The following is a 25,112-nucleotide window of genomic DNA, read 5'->3' on the forward strand; positions in this document are numbered from 1 at the left end:
CCAGAAGAGCAGATGGAGGGTGGGGGAAGCACAGAAGGGGAGCCTCTTCTCTTTCGTAGCATTCCTAGTTTAGGAGAAGATATCTGGGTGAGGAATGGACTGGGCTCATGCTGTAGCTCTTTCCAACCCCCTGGTGAAGAAAGAGAGAAGCCACTTTCTTCCAGTAGGGAATGAAGGGTTTCCATGTTTAATTAGACACTGAAAAAGTTGCAGGTTGCCTCCGATATTTTGCCGGAGGGATTCAAGAGCATACCAGAAATTTAGGTTTGTGCAATTAAAGTGGATTAAAGTGCTCTGTCATCCGAGTGCAATCGACGAAATCAACTTTCTGCCGTTAGACCTAAGGCTCAATAAAGACCAAACACTGTCTAAGCTTTGTGTAAGCAAGCAAGTCTGAATGCATGCTCATTAAAGAGATCACCTGGAGGATGAAATCAACACCTCCCAAAAGAAAAGGGGCCTCTTATAATTGAGCCATAAATCTTTCAATCACTCAGTTTATGTCTATTCTTTGACGCACAGGAAACCACAGGAGGGGGGCTCTTGTGCTTGTGTCCTGCTGGAGGGTTTCCCGCAAGCATCTCAGTGGCCACTGTGAGAACAGGATGCTGGACCAGATGGGCCACTGGCCTGATCCAGCAGCCTCTTATGTTCTTATAAGTAATGTGGCCCAAGAAGAGAGTGTGAGCCCACTCACTGTGTGCCCCTTTAAAAGCAGATTGGTGTGTTTTAATGAAGGGTGAATTGTCCATGTGATTATTGCAGCTATCACTTGACAAATTAGCTTTCATTAGTCGCCACTCTGCTCTGCTAACAAGCACACAATTAATTACTGCCATTGCCTGTACCAAGTCATTACGAAACAATGGGGAGCAGTGCGGCACCTTAGTGATCTGTCATGTGTCAGCTACTGAACCATAGTGAGGTAATTTAGCTCCTGTGGAGTTGCAACTGGATCATGTCCTTAGATGCTATGAGGCTGGCATGGTTTCCCACAGTATTCTCAGGCTTTCAGATGAAGGGATTGTGACAACAGTGATTACACAACTCAAAAGATAATTGCTAAATTACCATCAATATGTCTTCCCATTCCATCTCCATTTCTTCTTTCTGCAGGACTTTCTTCCAGAGCACTTGCAAGATCTCTCCTCTGCAAATTTCCCCCCACTCTGCTGTCATGGGGCATCACCCATAGTGGTGCAATTTGGTCATTTCAGATTTGGGACATAGTGGTCTCATTATAAGCTACTGTGTATCAAGGATGGACAAAATTTGCAAATTAATACATTCCTGTGCAAATTTCAGTTTCTCTCCGTTTCTCATTTTTCCTTTTGTAAAAAAAAAAAAATCATTTTTATTTGATTTTACAAATACAAAATTATAACAAACCAAATGCATATCCATATATAATGATTACTCTGAATCTCCCAACTTCCCTCCACCCCCTCCGTGGGTCTTGTTCTCAACTGCATATTATTCCATAACCTATACTTTATATCAGTTCATATCCATGGTATTTGTTACATTACAAATGCAATTAAAATCCTGCTAATATACTCGGAAGAGCAGACCTACACAAATGAGTTTCTATATTACATTGCCAATCAGACTTTACAGTCCACCATATTGTCTTTGATGATCATTCTCAGTTTTGGGGCTGCAACCGTGAATTTTGCAACTTTGTCTGTCATGAACCTATTGGTGCAGACAGCAAATACGTGATCTTCACTTGATCATCCACATCGAATGGCAGATTTTTTTTTTTTTAAAAGCCATTGCCTGATGACCAGCACAAAGCCTTCAGTTTTCTTCTTACCTCTTACCTTCTTCTCTGTCCAGCCAGGGGCGCTGTTGCCCAGGGTTCTCTGTCCTGTACATAAGAAGCAAGTGGAGAAAGGGTGGTGCTGTTTTCTATTTCTCAGCCTCTATTTGAGGAAGAAGATGCTAAAAGGAAGTGGAAGAGGAATTATTGACATGCTGGCGCCGCTTGGCTGTGCCTTGTGACCCAGAGGAAACAAATGTGGTAGGAAAGACAGGACTTCAGTGCTCATGGCCTGTCTTCAGTCTCCACTCATGATCAGAGAGGCTTCCCAAATGATGAAAATAGGCCTCAACACATCATTTCATTCCCATAGACCAGTGTCCAAACTTTTTCAAAGAGGGCCAGATTTGATGAAGTGAAGGGCAGTGAGGGCAGACCAAAGTTGTTAACCTTTTTTTTATTTTAGGATTGAAGTTGTTGAGCTTTTTTATGCTTTTGCCCCAAAGTTGTTGGAGTGAGATTAAGGGGAAAGGCATAAACTACACAAATCCTACAAAGAATCTGATTGCATTATGGCTCCAAACTAGGGCCACTATGGATAATATTGAGGCAACAGACCACAATTTGTATTGCAATTGCATGGTAGTCGCCTATACAGAAGTCAGAACAGTGTCAGGTTAGGATCTTTGTGCTTTGCACACACTCTCAATTCCCCAGAGTCCCCCTTTTGGCTTCCTGCTTTGTTGAAGAAGCAGAAGTGAGTTATGCACATTGTCTTTAATGGGCAGCACTGGGAAACAGAAACTGTGTGCACATTGGGGCATTAATGCATCCTTGGGCCTCTTTTTCCATATGCACTTTGTTGCACATTCCCCCATGCATGAGCACTTCTAATTTTATGCCTCCCGAATCTATCTCAAAGTTTTCTGTCTAAACCATGGGCAGCACTTTATGGGATGTATTTGTAAAGTGTGCTGTTGTCTCTCCTCTCCATTACTACTTCCCCACCTTCAGTAGTTCTGGAAATGGGAGGTGCACTGTGGTGTGCTTATTTATGTTTGCACATTATTATTATTATTATTATTATTATTATTATTAACCTGCCCTTCACCATAAGCCCCTAGAGAGCATGTGTGGCATGGTGATTAGAATGTTAGACTAGGACCTGGAAACCAGGGTTCAAATCCCTACTTGGCCATGAAGCTCATTGGGTGACCTTGGGCCAGTCACTGCCTCTCAGCCTTACCTACTTCATAGGGTTGTTGTGAGGATAAAATCAGGCAGACAGGACTACAGTGGTATCTCAGGTTACAGACACTTCAGGTTACAGATTCTGCTAACCCAGAAATAGTATCTCGGGTTAAGAACTTTGCTTCAGGATGAGAGCAGAAATCGCGCCATGGCAGCGCGGCGGCAGGAGGCTCCATTAGCTAAAATGGTACCTCAGGTTAAGAACAGTTTCAGGTTAAGAACGGATCTCCAGAACAAATTAAGTTCTTAACCTGATGTACCACTGCATGTACTTCATCTTGAGCTCCTTGGAGGAAAGGTGGGGTACAAATGAAACAAACAAACACAGTAAAATAAAATTTTAAAAAGAGTTTAGAACAACTTACACAGGTGCACTTAAACATGTTTTGTCCATGGAATTGTGCAACAAGTAACTTCAGACAATGCAATCATTTCAAGCCTGTTTCATGGTGGGCAGAATGGCCATTTAAAATAAATAAATATAGATGTGTTTTTCCATGTTCTGGCTTTACATGATTTTGAAAAATAAACGTACAGCATTTTCAAAAATAAACAAACACAAGCGTGTTTCATCTAGCCAAGTACTGTGCCAGAATGCCAGGGCACAAAATGGCAATGGGTATCTGTAATACCCAGATCAGAAGTTCAGGTAGAGTAGAAAATATACAGTATGTTTCACACATATACACATATGGCCAAGGAAGGATGAGGAGATCAATTTTGTGGTGAGGGAATAAATTAGTTTGTTCCTTTCCCTTTCCCTTTTTATTTCACACCTCCTGCAGCTGCTGATTCTTCCTGAAAGGCCTTTTAATATCTATATCCATATCGCTGTTTTGTGCAAGAGCAGTTCTATACAAAACAGCTTTAAAATAAAAATAGAATAAAATTACCATGTATGTGCCTTCAGCAACTACTGGTGGAAACAGGGACACTGTCAACTGCATCCTTTTCTTTCTGCTGATGAAAACAAGATAGTTCAGGGACGTTCAGGCAAGGATCAAACGGAAGTATGAAGTGTGGCAGTAGACATCACCACACACATGAACCCCTGCCTCCCACCCACACAATGTGTTTTATTGCATCCACAACTGGGTACATTGCAATTTTATATTCGATTTTCTTCCCTTATCGGATTAACCATAGATGGGGGAAATCCAACTTAACTGGGGAGAAAGTGTGGGCTGCCACTTGAACGAGGAAGATTCTGTTCAGCTTCAAACCCACATTAAACCCTTGTGTGAACAAGCCCAGAGATCCAGGATGCAAAGAACTGAAAAACTTCCCTCCTTTTTATTTACTCGGCTGATTTGCTGTGCAGAGCCTGAGGACTAAAAAACAGATGGGGATACATTTGCAGCACCAAATCATCCTCTTAATAAGGTTCCAAACTACAAGAAAGAAGATTCCACCTAAACATTAGGAAGAACTTCCTGACAGTAAGAGCTGTTCGACAGTGGAATTTGCTGCCAAGGAGTGTGGTGGAGTCTCCTTCTTTGGAGGTCTTTAAGCAGAGGCTTGACAACCATATGTCAGGAGTGCTCTGATGGTGTTTCCTGCTTGGCAGGGGGTTGGACTCGATGGCCCTTGTGGTCTCTTCCAACTCTATGATTCTATGATTCTAAGCAAATCCTTTTTGCACTTCCAAGTTCCCTTTTCCTTCCCAGAGCATGCAGGGTAAAAGAAGCCAACACAGAACTGCTCACACGACAGCTCAGGCCACAAAAATCCCATTTTCCTCAGCGGGGCTGTCATTTTGTCTGTAAACACCTTGAGAGCTGTTGCATTGCTGCACATCTGCAGCGCAAGACCCTTTTCAGCAAGAATGGAACGGCTGCTCGTGGCAGCAATGCTGCGGCTTTTCTTTCAGGAAACAACCAAAGAGCATTTGCACTCGTTTCTGAACCAGGACCACATGGCTTCCTCTGTCAATCTGAACCCACAAAGAGGAGGAACCAGAGAGAAAGAAAGGGGGCGGAGTCACAGATGAGTGCAGTCCTCCTGGGCTGCTCCCTACATTTTAGTTACTGTTCCTCTGAAGTCACTTTAATTCCGAAGAAGCACAAAGGGAAGAGAAACCCACACAGCTGTACCAGAGTTGGGAGAATTGTCTTCTCAGCCCGGCTTCAGAATGGATGCACATCCCACCAGTAAGTCAACTCTTTAGAAAATGGGGGCCATGTCTTTATTCTGCCTCCAAGTCATACATGCTGTGGGGATCCAGAAGGGTCTGCCTCATAGGATCATCGCCAGCCTAAACCAGTTATTGAAAATAAATGAGACAACAGGGATCTCTTGGGCAAGATGTTGAGGTTTGCCAGTCTGGTCTGAAGGATTTATTTCTTTTACTTCCACCCTCCCAAAGCCACCTGTGACTGAAAGAGGTCTGGTTTATGTGTCCTTTCTGCATTTGATGCTTTATGGCTATGTGTGAATGGAGGGATACCAGGGCTGGCTGCACCATTAGGGAGAAGGAGGTGGCTGCTTCAGGCAGTGGATGCTGGGAGGCTGAGAGTGGCAGCATAAGCGTTGGACGACAAAGCTACCTGTGCCACACAGCCTGTCTGGTGTGCCCCTAAACTAGCCTGTGGAGGTGCAGTGGAGGTTGCTGCCCTGTGGCCAGTGTTGATTCAAGTGCCACCAGTTTCCTTGGTTTCTGGATGTGGAAGAGGAAGGGTGTCCACCTTCTCTTATGTCTCAGCATTCCAGTGTTGTTGGTCCACACAGATATTGTTGGGAGACAGCCAGATTTCACCCTGTACTTTTTTTTTAATGCCATCCAGAGGAAAGCTTTCATATTCTTTGAAGTGTGCTTATAAGTACACCTATTCTGGCTCAGATTGTGGATGAGTTTCCCCAGTTTGCTGACCTTTCTGCATAACTTTCAGATTGGGTTAAGCAGACCCAGCATCTTGGGGATGAAGGGAAAGGATGTGTGCCAAATGACCTAGAGAAGTACGTTCGGTTAAGGGGAAAGATTGGAAGAAGGGGCGATCCAAACCGGGCAAGCTGAGGTGCCCGCAGTATTTTTCCTGGGGCGGTGGAAGAAAAATACTGAAAGGGGCGATCAGGTTAGTTTTTTCAGGGAAGGGTGTGTGGCTAATATTGCCTGTAAATTTTGCCTCAAATCTTAGATTCTACAATCGGTAAAAACTTATTTTCATTTAAAAAAACCCCACACACAACTAAAGTTGGGAATCTGGGTTTCATGATTTATCTGGGATGGGGTGGGGACTGTTCCACTGCTCCCCAGTTGTGGATCCCTATATGTGAAAATGCTGTTTGTGTCAATGGTCTTTACATGGGAGTTTTGAGATCTCCATTGCATTCTCCATTGTATCCTCCATTATATCTGAGAAACAATAGGAAAATTTGGAACAGTCAAGTGTATAGGGCACAAAGGGTTTGCTGAAGGCAGGAAATGAAGGGTGGTATTCAAGTAAGGGTTACTCAGAGTAGACCCGTTGAAATAATTTAACATGGTTATGTTAGGTCCATTCATTTTAGTGTGTCTAATCTGAGTAAAACTTAGTTGGATACCATCTGAAGTAGGGGTTGTATTTAACTAAGAAGCCTCTGCCCATTTTAGTTTTCTCAGTTTCTCATTTTCCCAGACTTAAATTCAGTTCTCCATTTTTGCAGCAATTTGCAAAAAAAGGAATAAGAATCCTCACAAAAATTCACCAGCAAGATTTCTCTTAAACACATTTTATATGCAAGCATTTCCCTCTCATATAATGCATTTTGTATGTTGTTTTCACTAATTTATTCATTGTCATCCACATGTTCCCCCAAAATGTGCATTTTTGCAAACCTTGTTTGGTTGGAGAACTGCCTTGCAAGCTTTAGATAAGTGCACATTCTGAAGGATAGCTGCGTTATGGTTCACGTGTTGCTTCAGAAAGTGCAGATTTGATAGATTAGGTTTTAAATGACTATTGAATCAAATTTCCCCTCAATCCCTACTCACCATAGACCTGTTGGATTGTATCTATTTATTTATTAAAATTTATACTCCTTGACTGAAAGAAAAAAATCCTCAAAACAGTTTACTAAAAAAGTTAGTCCAACTCAGGAGTAGACCTAAGTCTCTCGTGTTCATTAATTTCAATGGATCTGTTCTGAGTAGTACTGGATCCAACCGAATCTGCTTTGCTATTAATTATTTTCCTTGAAAACTTTCTGCAATTGTGGCATGTAAGCTGAGGTGACACTCTGCTACTCTCCCAGCTGTGGCAGCCCCACCAGTTGCCAGAGCCCAGAGAGGCAGAATGGGGCAGTGGTGAGGGTGAAGGAAGCCACTGGGCTGGTGGCATCCCACCTCAGTCGCCATGTTTAATTCTCTCCAGGGGGCTCAGAGCCTCTCCATGGTGAACCCAGCTCTTTCGGCATATGTCAGCTGTACCTTATCATTGTTTCAAAAACATGTAGGTGTGCTTTTAGCTACCTTTTTATCCAGGTGATAAATTCTTAGAGCATGTCATTATTTAGATTTTGTGACGTTAGTCTGTTTTTATTGACTGTTGATTTGTTTTAAGTGTTTTTTTCTTGAAGACTATTAAGTTTTACAGGAGCGGCTTAGGCAATGAGGAATTTATAACTTAAGGTGGAACACAAACAAAAACCTCTTCTGGGGCGTAGGCAAGGGAAACAAACCCATGTGGGTCTTCACACTGTGGCAGCTCTTAGGCACTGAGGTGGCTGGTGCCCATTGGGCCTAGTAGGGCAGAAAAAAGGAGCCCATAATCTCGATGGCCATTTTGGGTGCTGCTCTTGCTGCCACCCAAAAGAGTTTTTCAGGGGCACATGAGATCTCACCCCCAAATAAACTCTTTTTGGGGGCAACAGTGAGGTGCGGGTCAAGTGACTTGCACAGGACTGCATCCCAGAATACATGTGTCTCAGTTTTCCATTGGGAAAAGTTGTGAGGTTTGGGAGCAAGAGTAGGTGGAGCCAAAGCCAATGACAGGCAGAGCCAACAAATTCTCGTTTTGTGCTCCATCCTTCCCCCTACTAAGGCAACACTGAGGCCTAAGGAGGAGAATGCTGACAGGAAGTACTATCCCTTGGACTAGCAGTTGGCATGAGGGCAGATCAAGGTTGGTGGGGCAGTGCCCCATTTGCCCTAATGGACTAGCCTCCACCTGTCAGAGTTTGGGAAAAGTGCTCTCTCAATATATAAAATTTATTTCTACAATTCATTACCCATCATTCTGTCAGGGATACATAAACATTTAGCTTGGCTTCTGTTTTAGATTCCTACCTCTTGGACGTGGACCAGCCAGGCAGTTGACATCTGCCTTTGTTATCACATATCACAAATAAATTGTATCATAACAGGCTGGAATGTTGGAAGTGGAGAAAGTTCACGAGACAAGGGTCCATGACAAGCTCCTCAGGGCCTTCTGAAAAATGAGCAAGGAACATGTGCCTACTTTCCCCTCTTCCCAACCACCCCAAAGCATCTATAGCTAACCACAGCTAGATGGATGGGGGGGGGAAGAGATTTGTCTCCTTGTGGAAGTAGGCCAACTGTGATCTCTCCCCTCCCAAGACCTCATGTTCTCTTTGTCTGTACACAGGGTAGTCATGGTGGCTTCCAAATGGGATGCTGTCTTAGGTCTGGGTAACAGGAAAGCTGCCACCCACTTCCCTCCAAATCTAACAAGACCCTTGGAAGTTCCATGTTAGAAGAGGAAATCAGGAACTGGGCAATTACTGGTTCCCAACTAAAAGAGTGGGAAGCCAAGTCTTGTTTTTCAAGGAAGATTAATCTTTGGGAGACTCTGACTCCTTCTCTCTCCCCCGCCCTCTGGATTTATTAAAAGAAATTTGATTTTAAAAAATTGTCACTTTATCCACTATCTGACCAAGATCTAGGTCCATAAGTTGCCTTCCAAAGTATCATCAATAAATGAAAAGGGATACATTAAACTTAGCTAGACTAGAGTCATGTACCTGTGCCTTTCCACATGGTTCAACTATCAATCTCTCTTTCAAAGGGAACTCTGGGAATTGCAGCTCTGTGAGGGGGAAAGATGTCTCCTGGCAGCTCTCAGCATCCTTAGCAATCCCCAGGATTCTTTGGGGAAGAATCTTAAATTGGTATGATGCCACTTTACAAGTATAGAGCTGGTGAGCCCCTAGTCCATCTACACAACTATTAAAGGTGCAAGAAACCTGCCTACTTTCACATCCCCCCCCCACCTTATTAAAGGTAAAGGTACCCCTGCCCGTACGGGCCAGTCTTGACAGACTCTGGGGTTGTGCGCCCATCTCACTCAAGAGGCCAGGGGCCAGCGCTGTCCGGAGACACTTCCGGGTCACGTGGCCAGCGTGACAAAGCTGCATCTGGCGAGCCAGAGCCGCACACGGAAACGCCGTTTACCTTCCCGCTGGTAAGCGGTCCCTATTTATCTACTTGCACCTGGGGGTGCTTTCGAACTGCTAGGTTGGCAGGCGCTGGGACCAAGCAACGGGAGCGCACCCCGCCGCGGGGATTCGAACCGCCGACCTTTCGATCGGCAAGTCCTAGGCGCTGAGGCTTTAACCCACAGCGCCACCCGCGTCCCCCCCACCTTATTGGGACACCCTAATTGGGGTAAGGTTAAAGCTTATTGCGTTGTTCCAGTGGTTGTGGTGATAGTTCATTATTTATGTGCCACTTACTATCAAAACAGCCTTCTAATGTGTTTTTTAAAACAGGAAAAAAAACCCGATCATGCAACATGGTTAGAACACATTATAATTAATAATGCACCATAATTAAAATGCACAATAAAAGAATCCCATTAAGATGTAAACAACCGTAATTAAAATATTCAATAAAACAATCCCATTAAAATACGGTAATTAAATCAGGTGACTCAGAGCAGGAAATCAAGAGGATGTTTGTGTAAACAGTTGGTGTCCAGAGCCATTTAGAAAACTGCCAGCTACAGAAGTGCAGAGAGAGTGGAAAAGGAGGGGTTAGCAGTGCAGTCCTAGGCATGTCTACCCAGAGGTAAATTCCAGTGAATACAATGGGATTTACTGCAAGGTAAGTGTATTTAGAATTGCAGCTTTATTCATCATCATTCATAACCCTGAACTCTGAGTCTCTCAGTGAGATTGATTGCTAGTTGATTCAAGATAGATAAAAAAACAAAGGTAGTTCTTCATGCAACACTTAACTAATTTATACAATTCATTGCCAGGAATTGTGGTGACTACTAGCTTCCAATGCTTTAAAAGGGAGTTAGGTGACTTCATGAAGAATATGTATCTGAACAGCTGCTAACCATGGTGGTTAAATGGAAATATGTGTTTATTTTCAACTGGGCAGGAAGACTGAGGTCTCAGGAGGGTGGGGAATTTTTATTAACTCATTTTAAATGGTCAAGTCACTCTTTCTCCACAAGGGTGGTGGACCAGTTGAGATAGTCCACCCCCAGGGCAGAAATTGTGCCAAAAGTGGATGCAGATTTGCATAGAATGTGCATGTGCTAATATGTATATTTAGAATTTAGAGCAAGTGCCGTGATTTAAATAGAAATACAATACATCCCACCATAGTGAGGAGGACTGTGATTGAATGACCTGTGTGTCAGCCTGCTCAGTCTGTTGTCTGGGTGCTACCTGTTGATGTGCAACTTCATGGCCCCTGTTCTTCATTCATAGGGTTCTTTGTCTCTAAACTGGACTTGGAAACCAGGTAGACCTTCAGATAGAAGTCTGTCCTCTACATGGCAGGACACATGGCTAAACTATTCTCCCCTTCAGGTTGATGCACCTTGATGGTTTCATGAGTACCATTCTCGAGTTAAAAGTTAGCATGACTGTTGATACCCTGGTTGCTCTGTGGAATATATGGAGATGACCAGGTATTCCACATAATTGTTCCTAAGCTTCATCTCCTATTAAATAAAAAACAGGTTGACTCCTTGGTGTATCATAGAATCATAGAGTTGGAAGGGACCACAAGGATTGTCTAGTCCAACCCCCTGCAATGCAGGAATCTTTTGTCCAAGATGGGGCTTGATCTCAGGCTCTACCAACTGAGCCACTGCAGAGCAATGGTACAAATATTGTGGGACTCCACCTCTGCTAAGTCCAAGCAAGCATGGTTTTTGGTCACTGTTGGAAGCAGGATGTTAAATCAGATGGACTTTGGTGTTGATCCACAAGGATTCTCCTTTCGTTCTTGTATATGCCACACACCAGTGAGCCCCCACCATGATGCTACTGAGAGGTCCTTGGCTAGTGCCAACCTGGACCCCTACCCAGCACTGCTGCTGCTGCTTGAAGTGTCTCGCTCCACCTCCCCAGGGTTGATGGAAAACACAGTTTGACCACAACTGGAGATCTATGGGGACCCTGCTGTATAGGATTGCAGCCTCTGCATAGCAACCTTGAGCTACTGTATTTGGAATCAATTTCCTTCGGAAGTTCACCAGATCAAAGAATCCTGGAACGCCTTCATCCGCTGGAACAAGCCTCAGGCCTCCCAGGAGCAGCTTGGTTATCTTGATCTTTTAATTGCTATCTCTTGGGCTCTCATTTGAGAACTCTATATAATTTCAACCCCATGACTTTGAATGTTTCCAGAGCTTCCTACAGCCTCTGGTTCTGGTCTCCTCAGATCAAAATGCCATCTGTGAAAAGCTTGGTGCTCTGGATATCTTCAGAAACATACCACTTACCCTCCCTGAGCAGACAGCTCTGCAGAACGCCTCTCAAAAAGGAATTTGCAGAAAGAATATCTCTGAAGTAGGAAGTTGAAAGTACCCACCTGAGCACATTCTGTGTCCAAGGGCACTTTTGACAAAACACAAGGGAGATTTCAAAAGGTGGAAAAATACCACAGCTAGCTTCTTAAATGTTTCTTCTCACATTGGCTGTGGAAAATCCCACCAACTTGGGCATGACAAGGTACTGATGCAATGTTCCATCTTCTATTTATCCAGTTTTGACCATCTACACTGCTGCCTCTTTTTCCTGCTATAAGGTGCTTTAGTAGTCTGCCAGATCATTCTTGTCTGAAACCCTGGAGGGATGCCAGTTGGTGCAGGCAACATTGAGCTAGGTGGACTTGATATAAGGCAGCTTCCTATGTTCTATACATTTCTATTTCCCAGCTAGAATCCAGAGGCTGGTACAATTTGGCTTTGCCAGTTCCATGGATAGTTTCCCTTGTGCCCTAGAACAGGAGTGAGGAATCTGTGGCCAGGGACGATGGAAGTTCCAAGTTAAGTGCTTATAGCAGTATTAGGGAACCTGTGGTCCTCCATATGTTGTTTTTTTTTTTTTTAAAAAAAATTATTAACCGGCCAATCAAATCAAATCAAATCACATCACATAAATTCCGAATTACAAAGCCAATTTTAAATTTTGTTGAGGGGACCCATATTTCAAGATTCGAAGGGGGATTCTGATCATCTTCTTGCTACTGCGTTAATGTCCAAATCAGTCCAAAGTTCATAATTCTATCCAGTCTTATCTTGCTGTTTCCACATCACCTCTTGTTCATATATTTTCTCTTTTTTCTTTATGATCTCTTCTGATAGTCTCCTTAAACTGATAAACACCAATAATAATCCTGTGTGAATTTTTCCGTTCTTCCAATCCTCAAATCGAGATGGTTTCCATATATCATCGCCTTCATAGATAACAGCGCTCTTTCCATCATTAATTACAAAACTGTCATTCTTAAGTCCCACTGAGGAATTTCACCCACAATATAAAAACAGCTCTATTTCTCTATTTCTCCTCTCAGACTTAAGTCCTCCGACAGAACTTCCCAATATGGCGACAGCACTTTTAACTGCGTCATTCCAAAGCCCTTATACATTCCATGCTCTTCTCAAAACATGCTTTGGTTCAAAAGTTTATTTCCACACAGCCTTAAATTCACAGCTTAAGTCCTTAAAATGACATTTCTGACTTGGGGTGTGGGGTTCTTGTTTAATCACATATAAGAAAGAAAGTAAGGTTTTCCCCCCCTCCCCCATCAGTCCCTTTGCCATACCGAGTCTTGGTGTATCTTCTCGTGATTTATACTTGCTCCTTCGACTCTTCTTGTTTTATCAGAGATCTCTTCTGTTAGCAGTCTTTACTCCCCCTTCTTCCTTGAAATATGTGCATTTGCTTCATCCAAATTGTTTCTTTTGAAGTTCTTGCAGCTAGTGGCGCGGATCAGAGACAGCGTCCAGGAGCGCCGAAATCCCACAGGAGGGCATTGTGCCTAGTGCCCCCATCCCCACAAATTCGGGGGTGGTATAGGGCACAGCAGGCAAGGGCAGTCCCACCCCACAATCCTGGGGGAGGGGTAGGGAGGCTATTTACTCCCATCACAGCATCCAAATTACCTCGTGTGGGTCAGAGAGATGTTATTGTCAGCCATCTTCTGATGCGCCCCCTAGTGCCCCCCCGGTCCTCCATATGTTTTTGGACTCCAACTCCCATCAGCCCCAGCCAACACTGCCAGTTGTAAAGGATGATGGGAGTTGTAGTTTGACAACAACTGGAAGGCCGTAGTTCCCCACCTCTATCCTAGAATAAAGTTTGGGACAGCAATCTTATACCCACTCACCACTGGACCTGAACCCCACTGAACTCAGTAGGACTTAGTTCTGAAGTCTTTTTGCAATTAACAAGACCTCGGCATCCATTTATTCACTGAACTCCTTTTGCTTTAATTTGGACTTATGCACATTTAACCTGGATTGTACGCTAGGAATGAATCCTCTGTTCTGTCTAGCAAGTGTGGGGGCTCTGTGCCATTGAAATCAGTGGGACTTTGCATCCTATGCTCTCTTTTTAAGAAGTAAGCTCCACTGAATATGTGGGACTAAAAGCTGAGCAAACAAATATAGGATCAGGTTGTACAAAATACTTAGTGCAGGTAAGTTCCGGCACTTCTTTTCCTAGAAAAATAACGCTGCATAAGCCCCTCATATTATCCTCACAACAGTCCCGTGAGGTCCTTTCATCTGAAAGATAGTGACTAGCCCAAGGTCATGCAGTGAATTTCACACATAACTGGAGATTTAAACTCTCCCAAGTTCTAGTTTAATACTCTAATCCCTAACCTGGTACCCTTCACAATGCATGGCCCATGGTCAGGGATGATGGAAGCTGGATTCCTTCTGGAAGGCACCAGGTTGGAGAAAGCTTGTTGGCTCTCATTATTCACCTTGCTCATCTGAGGATGAGCATCTAAATTTGCAGAAGTGCTGCTTGCATGCAGGTGATGGGTTAACCACACAGAGCTGCTGTATCCTTCAAGGTCTCTATGAAGAACTTCTGATGGCTACATGCCTCCTTCCTGTCTATCCCAGCAGTGCAAAGGTGATGTGATGGCCTCACCCCTGGAGCACAACTGAAACTCAGCTTATGTTTATCACACTACAATGTGACCAATGGTGTTAGTTAAAGTGGAAACTGTGCACATAGTTGTGTGACTGGTCCCCAAATGCAGTCGAATGGTAATAACCAGGAATGTATGAGGGTGGGACCTTACTTGAGTGGGTCAAACCCACATACTAAGGAATATGCATGACTAGGCTCCTTGTTCCTACCTCTGCACCTCAAAATCTAGGTCATTGCTTCCCCTTTTCTGACCATATATTTAGCAATGGTATTGCACATGCACTGTAGCATAGATAAAGAGTTTCCAGGACAAAATGGGTGGGACTTCCCTTTTTTGTCCAGACATGAGAAAATAAGATAAAAATAAAAGAATGGTTTACCACAGACTAGTGGCTATGTTTGGAAAGAAAACACAGGACTCGGCTATACAGTTGCAAATGAAACATTTTAAGTGTGTTTTAAGTGCAATATACAATGTGACACTAAATGGCGGTGGCCATTGAATTTATGGAAGATTCAATGTATTATTATTATTTATTTTTTAAAAAGCATTTTCAGAACGGTTTTTAAATGTGCGTAGATTCCACCACAATGTGTGAAAAGCATAAGGAGCCAAAGTCGGTCCATAAGGGGGGGGGGGGACGGACTCCAAAATGCAAGGCTGGGCATAAACCTTTGTTAGGACCAACCAAAATGTCACGAAATTGAGGTGAGCTTTCAGACTCTCCAGAATTCTTCAGCAGGCAGGGTTTGCAAGCTGAATATGTCCCTGCCAGTTATTACAGGTATCAGATTACACCTCTAGGATTGTGGAATAAAGAATCAATGACTGTTCCCCATTTCCGATAACAGCCCTGCATCTTAAACAAAATACCAGTTCCTGTTAGGTACAACATGTGAAGTATGTTTTCAATGTCATTGAAGCTGGTATAGCTTGAAAAATAAAATGAACAGAGGACTCCAATGTGGTTTAAAATGTATCATGATATTGGATGCCTCCAGACTTGCATTACATTTCTTCAGATACACTGAAACAGAAGTCACCAGACCCTTATATTAGTGGGAGGGTGGAGTGAGGTTTTTCTCAGAAGGGTGGTGGAAGATGAGTGATTGACTCAATGGGCATGGTAAGCCTGTTAATGACTGTTAACGACTGCAATTGGTGTTACAGGAAAAAGCAAGGGATAGTATGCAGATGACCAAAAATAGCTTTAATATATGTAATGAGACAAGAATCCAATATCTCTTCTGTTTCAGTGTATCTGAAGAAGTGTGCATGCACATGAAAGCTTATACCCAGAACAAACTTAGTTGGTCTGTAAGCTGCTACTGGACAATTTATTTATTTATTTCAGCTCAATAAGTTGCCTGGAGGAGTCCTTTAATAATACTTCCCCCCCATCATCATCTATTATTATTAATATTATTATTAATATTATTATTATTATTATTATTATTATTATTGAAGTTAGCATTTGCTGCAGTTTAACAGTTACCCCAAATCTGTCATCTGAAAAGACGGGTACCTCAGTCTGTCTAATGGTGCAGCTATTCCTGATTCCCACAAGGAAAATAAATATTGTGATTTCTCAAAACTGTTGAATTCAAAGTCCAGTCTGAATACCCAGTTCCATTTTTACAAACGCTGCAGCCTTCAGAGAAAGAGAATCTTGATGCTGCTGACATTTATTTTCAGCTACGGCAACAGCTTCCCATTTATTGTCAGAATCTTGCTGAGTGCTCTGAGTAATCTTTATTTAACTATGGAGCTGCTGGCCCCCAGACCGCTACTTCTTCTTCTTTTTGGTCTGTAGTGAATCATTCTGTGGTTTTCTCATCTCTGACATCACCCACCCAGTTTCCTAAGAATAAAAGAGGAACTACGTACAACCTAGAGTAACATCTATGTGTAGCCACTGGTTGATAAATAGCAAGGCCTCCTCTGCCCCTTTAAAAACCACCAGACACCTTTGCTGCCACCACCACTCCTTAAAAATGGGAGTCAGGGTATGCAAGCCCACTCAAGGGGCATTTCCAACAAAGATCTACAGTGGTACCTCGGGTTAAGTACTTAATTCATTCCGGAGGTCCATTCTTAACATGAAACTGTTCTTAACCTGAAGCACCACTTTAGCTAATGGGGCCTCCTGCTGCCACTGTGTCACTGGAATACAATTTCTGTTCTCATCATTAAGCAAAGATCTTAACCCGAGGTACTATTTCTGGGTTAGCAGAGTCTGTAACCTGAAGCATATGTAACCCGAGGTACCACTGTAATGTAAATGTTAGGATCTGGAATGCTTTTGCACTGGGTGTGAATTTGTAATTGATTGTTAATTATATTTCAACAAAATATTTATCTGATTTGGATTCTTCCCACTCCAGGATGCTTTGGAAGGAAATTATGGACTTGGTAATATTTTGGGAGTGACAACTTCTGGGAGTTTGGAGAGAGGGACATGGGGAGAATTCTAGGGCAACAATCCCTATGTGTGTTTTCAGTCTTTTTGGCTTGTATTTGCCTCATAAAAGCGTAACATGGGCCCTGCTAGACCCAACTAGTCCAGTGTGCCATTTTCTCAATTACCAACCAAGATACCTGTGGGATGTCTACAAGCCAGACATGAGCACCATACATTCTTCCCACTTGTGTTCCCCAGCAACCACCTCTGATACTGGTAGGGATATTTCCATCATGGTTTGTAGCTATTGATTGCCTGATACTCTGTGGATTGGTCTAATCCCCCTTTAAAGCTATCCAAGTTCATGACCATCGCATCTTGTGTAGCAAACTCCATAGTCTAAGAACGCAGGGCACTTTCAAGTCTCCAAACCGCTTTTAAGCTCAGCTGACTTTAAGGAACAGTTTGTGGGAACAGCACCTGAAGGACCAGCTCTGAGAAAATGTAGGTGGTCTAGATGTCCGTATCAGACGAGGAGTGGTGAGACCTGGGTTGAAATCCCCACTAAGCTGTGAAGCTCACTCAATGGTCTTGGGTCGACTGCTGATTCTACCCCAAAGAGAAGTTATTAGGATAAAATGGGTTTGTGTATTTCCAAGGAGAACCTTGTATGCTGAGTTGTTCAGAAGATGAGCAGCTCAAAAATGTGCAGGTCAAAAAATGGCCATGTTCTCTTCTGGATCATATCCTTGACATTCAGAGAAATCTCGGGTGGGAGTAAAATTTTTTTTTCCCTTTCAGGCACATCAGATTTAAATGAAACCGAGGAAGCTGAGCTACAGACCATCAAAAAGCACAAGGAAGAGCTGCTGGCAGACATCCAGGTGGGCACCACCTCAAGGGCAGTTGGGCCAAGTCTTCCTCAACCTGGTGTTAGACTACAACTCCCATCAGCCCCAGCATGCATGGTGAATGGAATGGGATGATATGAACTGTAGTCCAACATCGTCTTCAGGTTGGCAGTGGCTGCAGCATTGCCAGAAATATGACTATTGCTGGGAAGGGTCCAAACACAAGAAGCTTCCTTATTCTATGACAGACCACCATTGGTCTGTGTAGCTCATTTTTGTTGATGCTGCGTGGTAGTGACCCTCTAGCATTTTAAACATGAGTCTTTTCCAACTGTACCTGAAGATGGTGGAAATTGAATCTAGGACCTTTGGCATGTAAAGCATGGGCTCTGCCACTGAGCTATGGCCAGGGCAGGCCCACCCATGAGGCCAGGTGAAGCAACCACCTCAGGTGGCAGGATCCCCGAGGCAGCAGATCCCAATGTAGATCTTTCTGTTAGGTTTCTGTTTATGCCACTGTGCAGTTTTTGGAGTCACAAGGCTCTGTTGACATTCTAGACTGTTGGAAGTCTCACAGGAGACGGGAGACGGATGTTGATGTTACTGGTTTCCTGTTTTTTTGTTCCAGTTGTTCACTGACTCTCACCGAGAGCAGATGCATATTCTTTTCTGTCCTGCGTAGTTAGAAATAAACGTAGCGATGTAGCACATATTTCCAGCTCCTTCTGCTGTTTGTATACTCTGCGTAATGAGGGAACATGCCTGAATAATAATAATAATTTATTATTTGTACCCCGCCCATCTGGCTGGGTTTCAAACAAAGATGAAAAGTACACTAAAATGTCACATATTAAAAACTTCCCTGAACAGTTACAGATAGGTAGCCGTGTTGGTCTGCCATGGTCAAAACAAAATGAAAAAATTCCTTCCAGTAGCACCTTAAAGACCAACTGAGTTAGTTCTAGGTATGAGCTTTCGTGTGCATGCACACTGTATCTGAAGAAGTGTGCATGCACACGAAAGCTCATACCTAGAACTAACTCAGTTGGTCTTTAAGGTGCTACTGGAAGGAATTTTTTCATTTTGTTTTTTCCCTGAACAGGGCTGCCTTCAGATGTCTTCTGAATGTCAGGTAGTTGTTTATTGCTTTGACATCTGATGGGAGGGTGTTCCATAGGGCGGGTGCCTCATTAAAGGCTTAGGTCATTAATCAGCATTGGAAGAGAGCCTTGATGGATTCCGAAGACACGGAGGAGGAGAGCCATTACAGCTCGGCCGTACACAACGGAACCTCCGACACTTTCTTCCCCCTTTGTTCCTTCACTCACCCCTTCTTCTCTGGCCAGAGTGGGGGCAGCATTTGGTGGTTCGCTTCAGGTGCCAAAATGTCTTGGGCTGGCCCTGGCTAAGGCCCTTTCCCCAAGGACAAGGCCACACCTTTCCTCCCAAAACACACATTCATCATAATCACAGATGCAGCTCCAAGGAAAGAGCCCCAGCCTTGTTGCTAGAAGACTTGTGACCAACCATCTCTATTCAGTCTCTGGCTTGCAATGTATCTTAAAATTTTTTTATTGATTTGCTACCAAAAAAAAAAGTGCAAACATGACAAAAAGAAAGAAAATGAAGAATAAAAAAATATAAGCCATAGTCTGGAAGGACAAAACCCCATAGATACAATGCTACTCCAAAGGGACAAAAAAATAGTTTAACCGTCAGTCATCTCCTTAAAGGGAGCTCTGGGAATTGTAGCTCTGTGAAGGGAATAGGGGGTCTCTGAACAACTCTCGGCACCCACAACAAACTCTAGCTCCCAGAATTCTTTGGCTGAAGCTACAAGTGCTTAAAAAGTATGGTGTGTATGTGGTCTCGATCTCCTTCTGCAGATGTTATTCATCTGTAAAATGGGAATAACCGGAGCAACCTCCCCCTAATGACTGCCTCAAGGATAAAGATTGTACAGCAGTTACCATGGCTGAATCCACAGCAAACAATTTCTGGGGAAACTACTAAATGTTTTGGCCACTTGATGGACAGCTGACTTTAAAAACAAACCAGCGGTATGGGTTCCCTTCAGATGGGAGTGAAATTGGAACAAGCCCCAAGTCTATTTTAGTAACCAAGTGTAACTGGTCTTTACTTCCTTTTCACACGTCAGACTTCTGCAGTGAATAACTATTCTGTGTGCTGTTCTTTCTTCTCTCACCCCTCCCCTCCCCTCATTCTCTCTCTCTTCTCTCATTTATAGAGGCTAAAAGATGAGATTGCAGAAGTGTTTGAAGAGATAGATCGTTTCCAGCAAACACAAACAAGGTGAGGAGCCAGGGATGCTCCACAAGGTGGAGGGATGGGAAACTTCTGGCTCTCTAGATATGTAGGACTCCAGTTCCCATAAGCCTTAGATAGCATGATCAATGATCAGGGTTGATGGGAGTGGTGGTCATGACCACGTTAAGTATTTATAGCTTTATGGGAGACCCTATATTTCCTGGTTAGCTGATAACTAACCCATGTTGTCTGGATACCAGGTGTATGATGCTCTCTCTTTGTGTTCTTCTGAAAGAAAACCTAATCTGCTGTACAAATTTCTCTATATTTGAAAAATAATAATAATGATGGGCTCATGTGTTGCAGATGATAAAGAAAGGAACCGAGTTAAACATTACTTACCGTAACCATGGCGTATTCATTTCACCAACATTCCCAGCGATAATCTGTGAACCATGTTTATTTTCCAGTATCTCCCAATAAACAGATTTTCTTTAATTTTCAAAACAAGATACCTAACATCTAAGTCATGGTTGAGCCCCCTACTTTTGACTCCCACTGCATTTTGGGCTATGAGCCTGAGCCTGAACTGCTTTGAACTGTGTATCACTCCGAAAAAGCATTTCATATAATCTTTACTCCGTTACATCATAAACAGAAAATATCAACGATAGTATCTTTAGCAGCTGATCAGTTAGGTTTCCTCTGAATCTGTTATCAGCACCATATGTCTCTGTGAGTCTAAGAATGTGCTATAAGTGTAGTTGTGGCACTGCCAGAAAAATTGCTAACTAAAAACAAAGCAAAAAGGGGGCTGCGTTTAAGAAAATAAACAAAAAGCATGAGACTAAAGAATAAATCTATCCCGTGTGAATAAATCTATCCCATGTTTTAAACATATATTGTTATGAAAGTTGGCATAGAAGAATGTGTACAGTATATACAAAAATATAGATGATTTACACTGAAAATGTCTAACCAGGTTCAGGAACACCCAAGATGCCACAATAAGAATTCTAAAAAAGGAGTGCAAAGGCATTAAAATGAATCTATATATCCCCAATATTCATAGCAAATTCTTGGAAAACCTGATGTGAGATAACTATGTCGTCTTGCATGTGGCAAACAATAAAAGTGATATACATGCCAGTCTTTAGAACAATGTTCTTCAACACTGGGTCCCCAGATGTTGTTGTACTACACCTTCCATCATCTCTGGTCCAAGTGGCTGAAGGTTATGGGAACTGTAGTCCAACAACATCTGGGAACCCAGGGTTGAAGAATACTTTAGAGCAGAACATGGTTAGCAGACCCTTGCAATGTTTGCTACTGCTCATTTACATCCAAGTCAATGAGGTTGAAATGCCATGACTCCAAGTCTCAGTAAAGTGCCAGGGCTTGAGTGGATGGACTCTTGAATGGCCCATCTTAAGGGAAATATATTTTAAAAGACATCTGAAGGCATCCCTGTTCAGGGATGTTTTTAGTGTGTGATGTTGTATTGTGCTTTCACTATTTTTTGCTGGGAGCTGTCAAGACTGGCTAGGGCAACCCAGGTGGAATCTACACACATATAAAAAAAGTTCTGAAAATGCTTTTTAAAAAGCACTTAAAAAATACATTGAATTTTCCATAAGGAAATTTCACCATCTAGTGTCACATTGTATATTGCACTTAAAACACTCTTAAAACATTTGCAGCTTACAGTGGAGTCCCCAGTAAGATGGGTGGCACATAAATAACAATAGTTGTTGTTGTGGTGGTGGTGGTGGTGGTTGCTGTTAGGTGAATGGGGAAGCTGTCCATTCAAAGGGATGGACCATTCAAATGTGCATTTTAAAATGTTGGCCCTGCTGAAAAGCTACACATTGTAACCTTGATGGGGGTAGCCAATGCTGTGATGTGTATTAATTATTGTTCAGAATGGGCCAAAGCACATGTCACATGCGAAAACATGTAGCAGTAACCTGATGGTCTCCCCCACCCCACACCTTTGGATGAAAAGCTGTTGTAGGAGGAAAGAACTGGGAGCAGGGAAACAGTGGAGGGTGCCTAACTCTTTCCCTATGGGTGGTTCCCCTAATTCAAGCTCCTGCTTCCCAAAGCATACACCCAAATGCCCACCAAGCTACCATAAGCCATGATCCTACATCATGTTTAATTTGACCCTGTGGTCTGGCTCAGGCTGGAGGAAGGTGAGCCATAAATGGGTTCAGTGCCAAAACAAATTGGCAAAATGGTGGAGCATCTCCCGACCGAGCCAGAACTGAGGAGATTTGTATTATTTTGCTGGGAAGCCAGCAAGCACCCAGGAGGAAAAATCTAGAAGTCATAGGCTGCTCTTCTTCAATCTGTTCCATTCCATATCTAATCAAATGTCATCTTGGTTTTTGCAGCAAGCTGGTCCAGAGGGATAAAGAAATGTGTGTTGGAAGGAAGAAATTTAACATGGACCCTACTAAGGTCAGGTCAGGTCTATGTGTATTTGTACTGTATAAGTGGAGATGGACTATGACATGTAATATTCAAGATCTGGAGTTTTCGTTTGAAAAGAAGCAAGTTTCTAGTCCCTAAGGTTGTAAAGCTTTTGTTTTTAAAGAACAGAGTAGGCACAGGCCTGCAGAAGACTCATCAGTGCAACTCCTAAATCCTATTCAGATGTCCTCTCACGTGACTTTACAATTACCTGGAAGGAAGGTGGGGCTGTCGCATCCTCAACTCCTACTGCCTACAAGCATTTTGCGGGGAGGGAGTCACATTTGTTGAGAGCTTGTTGAGATGCTGCTGTGATCTGGATAGACAGTATCCAGGTCCATCCAGGACACAACAGTGCCCTTAGTTCAGTGGAGGCAGCCCCACCCTTCACCGCCATGTGATTCTTAATCACATAAGCAAATGTCCAAGTGCTTGGAGAACTTTTTGGATATATATTCAGTTAAGCCTAACTTCTCCAAAGACGGTCAGCAGTTAAGATAAAAGATATATGACATTTCAGAAATTGATAATGAAGGCAACGCAGACAGTTTTCAATAGGAGATGACACCAACAGAGAAGGCATCTCACAATCATGGCTCTTAGAGGTTGTGGCTACTTGGAGTCTGTCACAATCTTGACAGCAGAAAAGGTGGAGTCCAAGAACAAAGGAAGTCCCTTTCACTGAGTCAGGCCATTGCTCCGGCTAGCTCCACGTCATCTACACATTGTGGCCTGCCTTTCCGTCTGGTGGTGCTGTTGCTTAATGCCAGCTCAGTTCACAATAAAACAACTCTCATCCACAATTTGATGCTGAGTGAGGTGGCTGATCCAGTGTAAATCTCAGACACCTGGATTGGTGACCTTACCCAGCTTTTCCCACCTGGATATTCAGTGCAGGACCAGTCAAGGTTGGTTGGAGTGTGGCAATGATCCATTGAAACCCCATAATTTTCCCCAGGAGGCAGGCTTGCTGTTGGTGTCGGGAGGCAGAGACGGAACAGACTGTCACTATATTCAAGCAGGATTTGATCACATACCAGGTTGGGTAGCTAAACTCGATTTGGAGCTCTTGTGTGATAAACCCACTTCCAAAATATTCAAAATGTCATTTGCAATAGGGAAAATGACAGGAAAACGCACAGGGACAAATGGCATTTGTTTGATGCAATGTGGTCTCTGACCTCCCCACAAAACAATCAGAATGAATGCTCGATAGAGATGCAGAATGAAGAGGAACAATTAGGAAGGACTGAAAAATCAGCAGCAAGAGGCAGAACAGAACTATTGTAAGAATTCTTCTTCACCAGGAATATATGAACCTCATCCTCAATTCTTCTCTCTGGAATTGAATGAAAATGTTCTAAGGACGCCCAGAGCACTATCACCTCCCTTATAGCCCAACCCCAACCAATGTTGCAACAGCCAAAAATGGAGAGGCAGTGTAGCATAGTGGTTAGAGAGCAAGACCAGGAAGACCAGGGCTCAAATCCTCACTTGGCCATTAAGCTCCCTGGTGATCTTGGGCCTTTCACTACCTAATAGGGTTGTTGTGAGGATTAATGAGGAGACGTAGAGCCATGTATACCACCTTGAGCTCTTTTGAGAAAAAGGTGAGCTAGAAATGCAACATAAATAAATAAATAAATAAATAAATAAATAAATGTCCCCTTAAAAAGAAGATGGGAACATTAAAAAGAGACCTGGAGTGTCTCCCTCCTCTGGGTGGTTCATGCAGCATCTACTTTAGAAAGAAAACCAAAAACAACAATAAAAGTATTTGCAGCCCTCTTAATCAGAAGATCTTTCAGCTCTTGGTCTTGCGCCATCTTTCTACAACAAGCCCTCATTTAGCCCAGCAAGAGAGAGACCTGCAAGGAAAGTCAATGAGGCCCAAGCCCAGAACTCACCCTGGCTGGACTGAAGAGAATTGAAGTTGTGTCTGCTCTTATCTCTCTTTCTTTGGCCTAATTACATCTGTGCAGTCTATCAGCCCGAACCCAGTCTTCACTGCACTTCCTGCCAAACCGTTCCTTTCAAAATACTCCCAACTTAATTACTCCCCTCTTACTGTCAGTGCTGCAGTCAGGAGCAGAAGCTCCACAATTAAGTAGTAGCTAAGCCTCAGCAGAGCAGCAGATACACTGGTGGGGAAAGGCATCTCTGCAGTGTAGTGGATGGGAAATGTCAGGAAGTGCAGCCCTAGTCCTGCTAGAGCTCCACAGTAAACAATGGGACTTCCTTGCTCCTCAAAATGAATGAGGCAATAATGAGGCTTTCAAGTTTGACTGTTGTTTGTGACCTGTTAGCTTTGAGGAAGTTAGGAAACCATGCCAGCATACTAATATATGCCTGCCAGCTGATTGTAATAAATTGGGTTTTGTGCTCTGTGTGTCTGTAATGGATTATAATAATTAATAATAATAATAATTTATTATTTGTACCCCGCCCATCTGGCTGGGTTTCCCCAGCCACTCTGGGCGGCTTCCATAAAAACCAGAAATACACTAAAATATCACAGATTAAAAACTTCCCTGAACAGGGCTGCCTTAAGATGTCTTCTGAATGTCAGGTAGTTATTTATCGCTTTGACATCTGATGGGAGGGCGTTCCACAGGGCGGGTGCCACTACCGAGAAGGCCCTCTGCCTGGTTCCCTGTAGCTTTGCTTCTCGTAATGAGGGAACCGCAAGAAGGCCCTCGGCGCTGGACCTCAGCGTCCGGGCAGAACGATGGGGGTGGAGACGCTCCTTCAGGT

At 43.3% G+C, this 25,112-nt stretch overlaps 1 protein-coding gene across 1 annotated transcript in view; it reads left to right on the forward strand.

The window, feature by feature from the left end:
- Window positions 1-5,012: 5,012 nt before the first annotated feature.
- Window positions 5,013-25,112, forward strand: part of CYTH4 (cytohesin 4) — a 47,277-nt gene continuing 27,177 nt past the window's right edge. The window contains exons 1-4 of the mRNA XM_081879512.1: window positions 5,013-5,163; window positions 17,566-17,648; window positions 19,864-19,928; window positions 22,280-22,346. Of these exons, the coding sequence (XP_081735638.1) occupies window positions 5,145-5,163; window positions 17,566-17,648; window positions 19,864-19,928; window positions 22,280-22,346 (234 nt within the window). The 5' untranslated portion in view covers window positions 5,013-5,144. The remainder of the gene's footprint in view (window positions 5,164-17,565; window positions 17,649-19,863; window positions 19,929-22,279; window positions 22,347-25,112) is intronic.

This window comes from Podarcis erhardii, assembly GCF_964252035.2.
Source record: "Podarcis erhardii genome assembly, chromosome: 10".
NCBI classification, from domain to species: domain Eukaryota; kingdom Metazoa; phylum Chordata; class Lepidosauria; order Squamata; family Lacertidae; genus Podarcis; species Podarcis erhardii.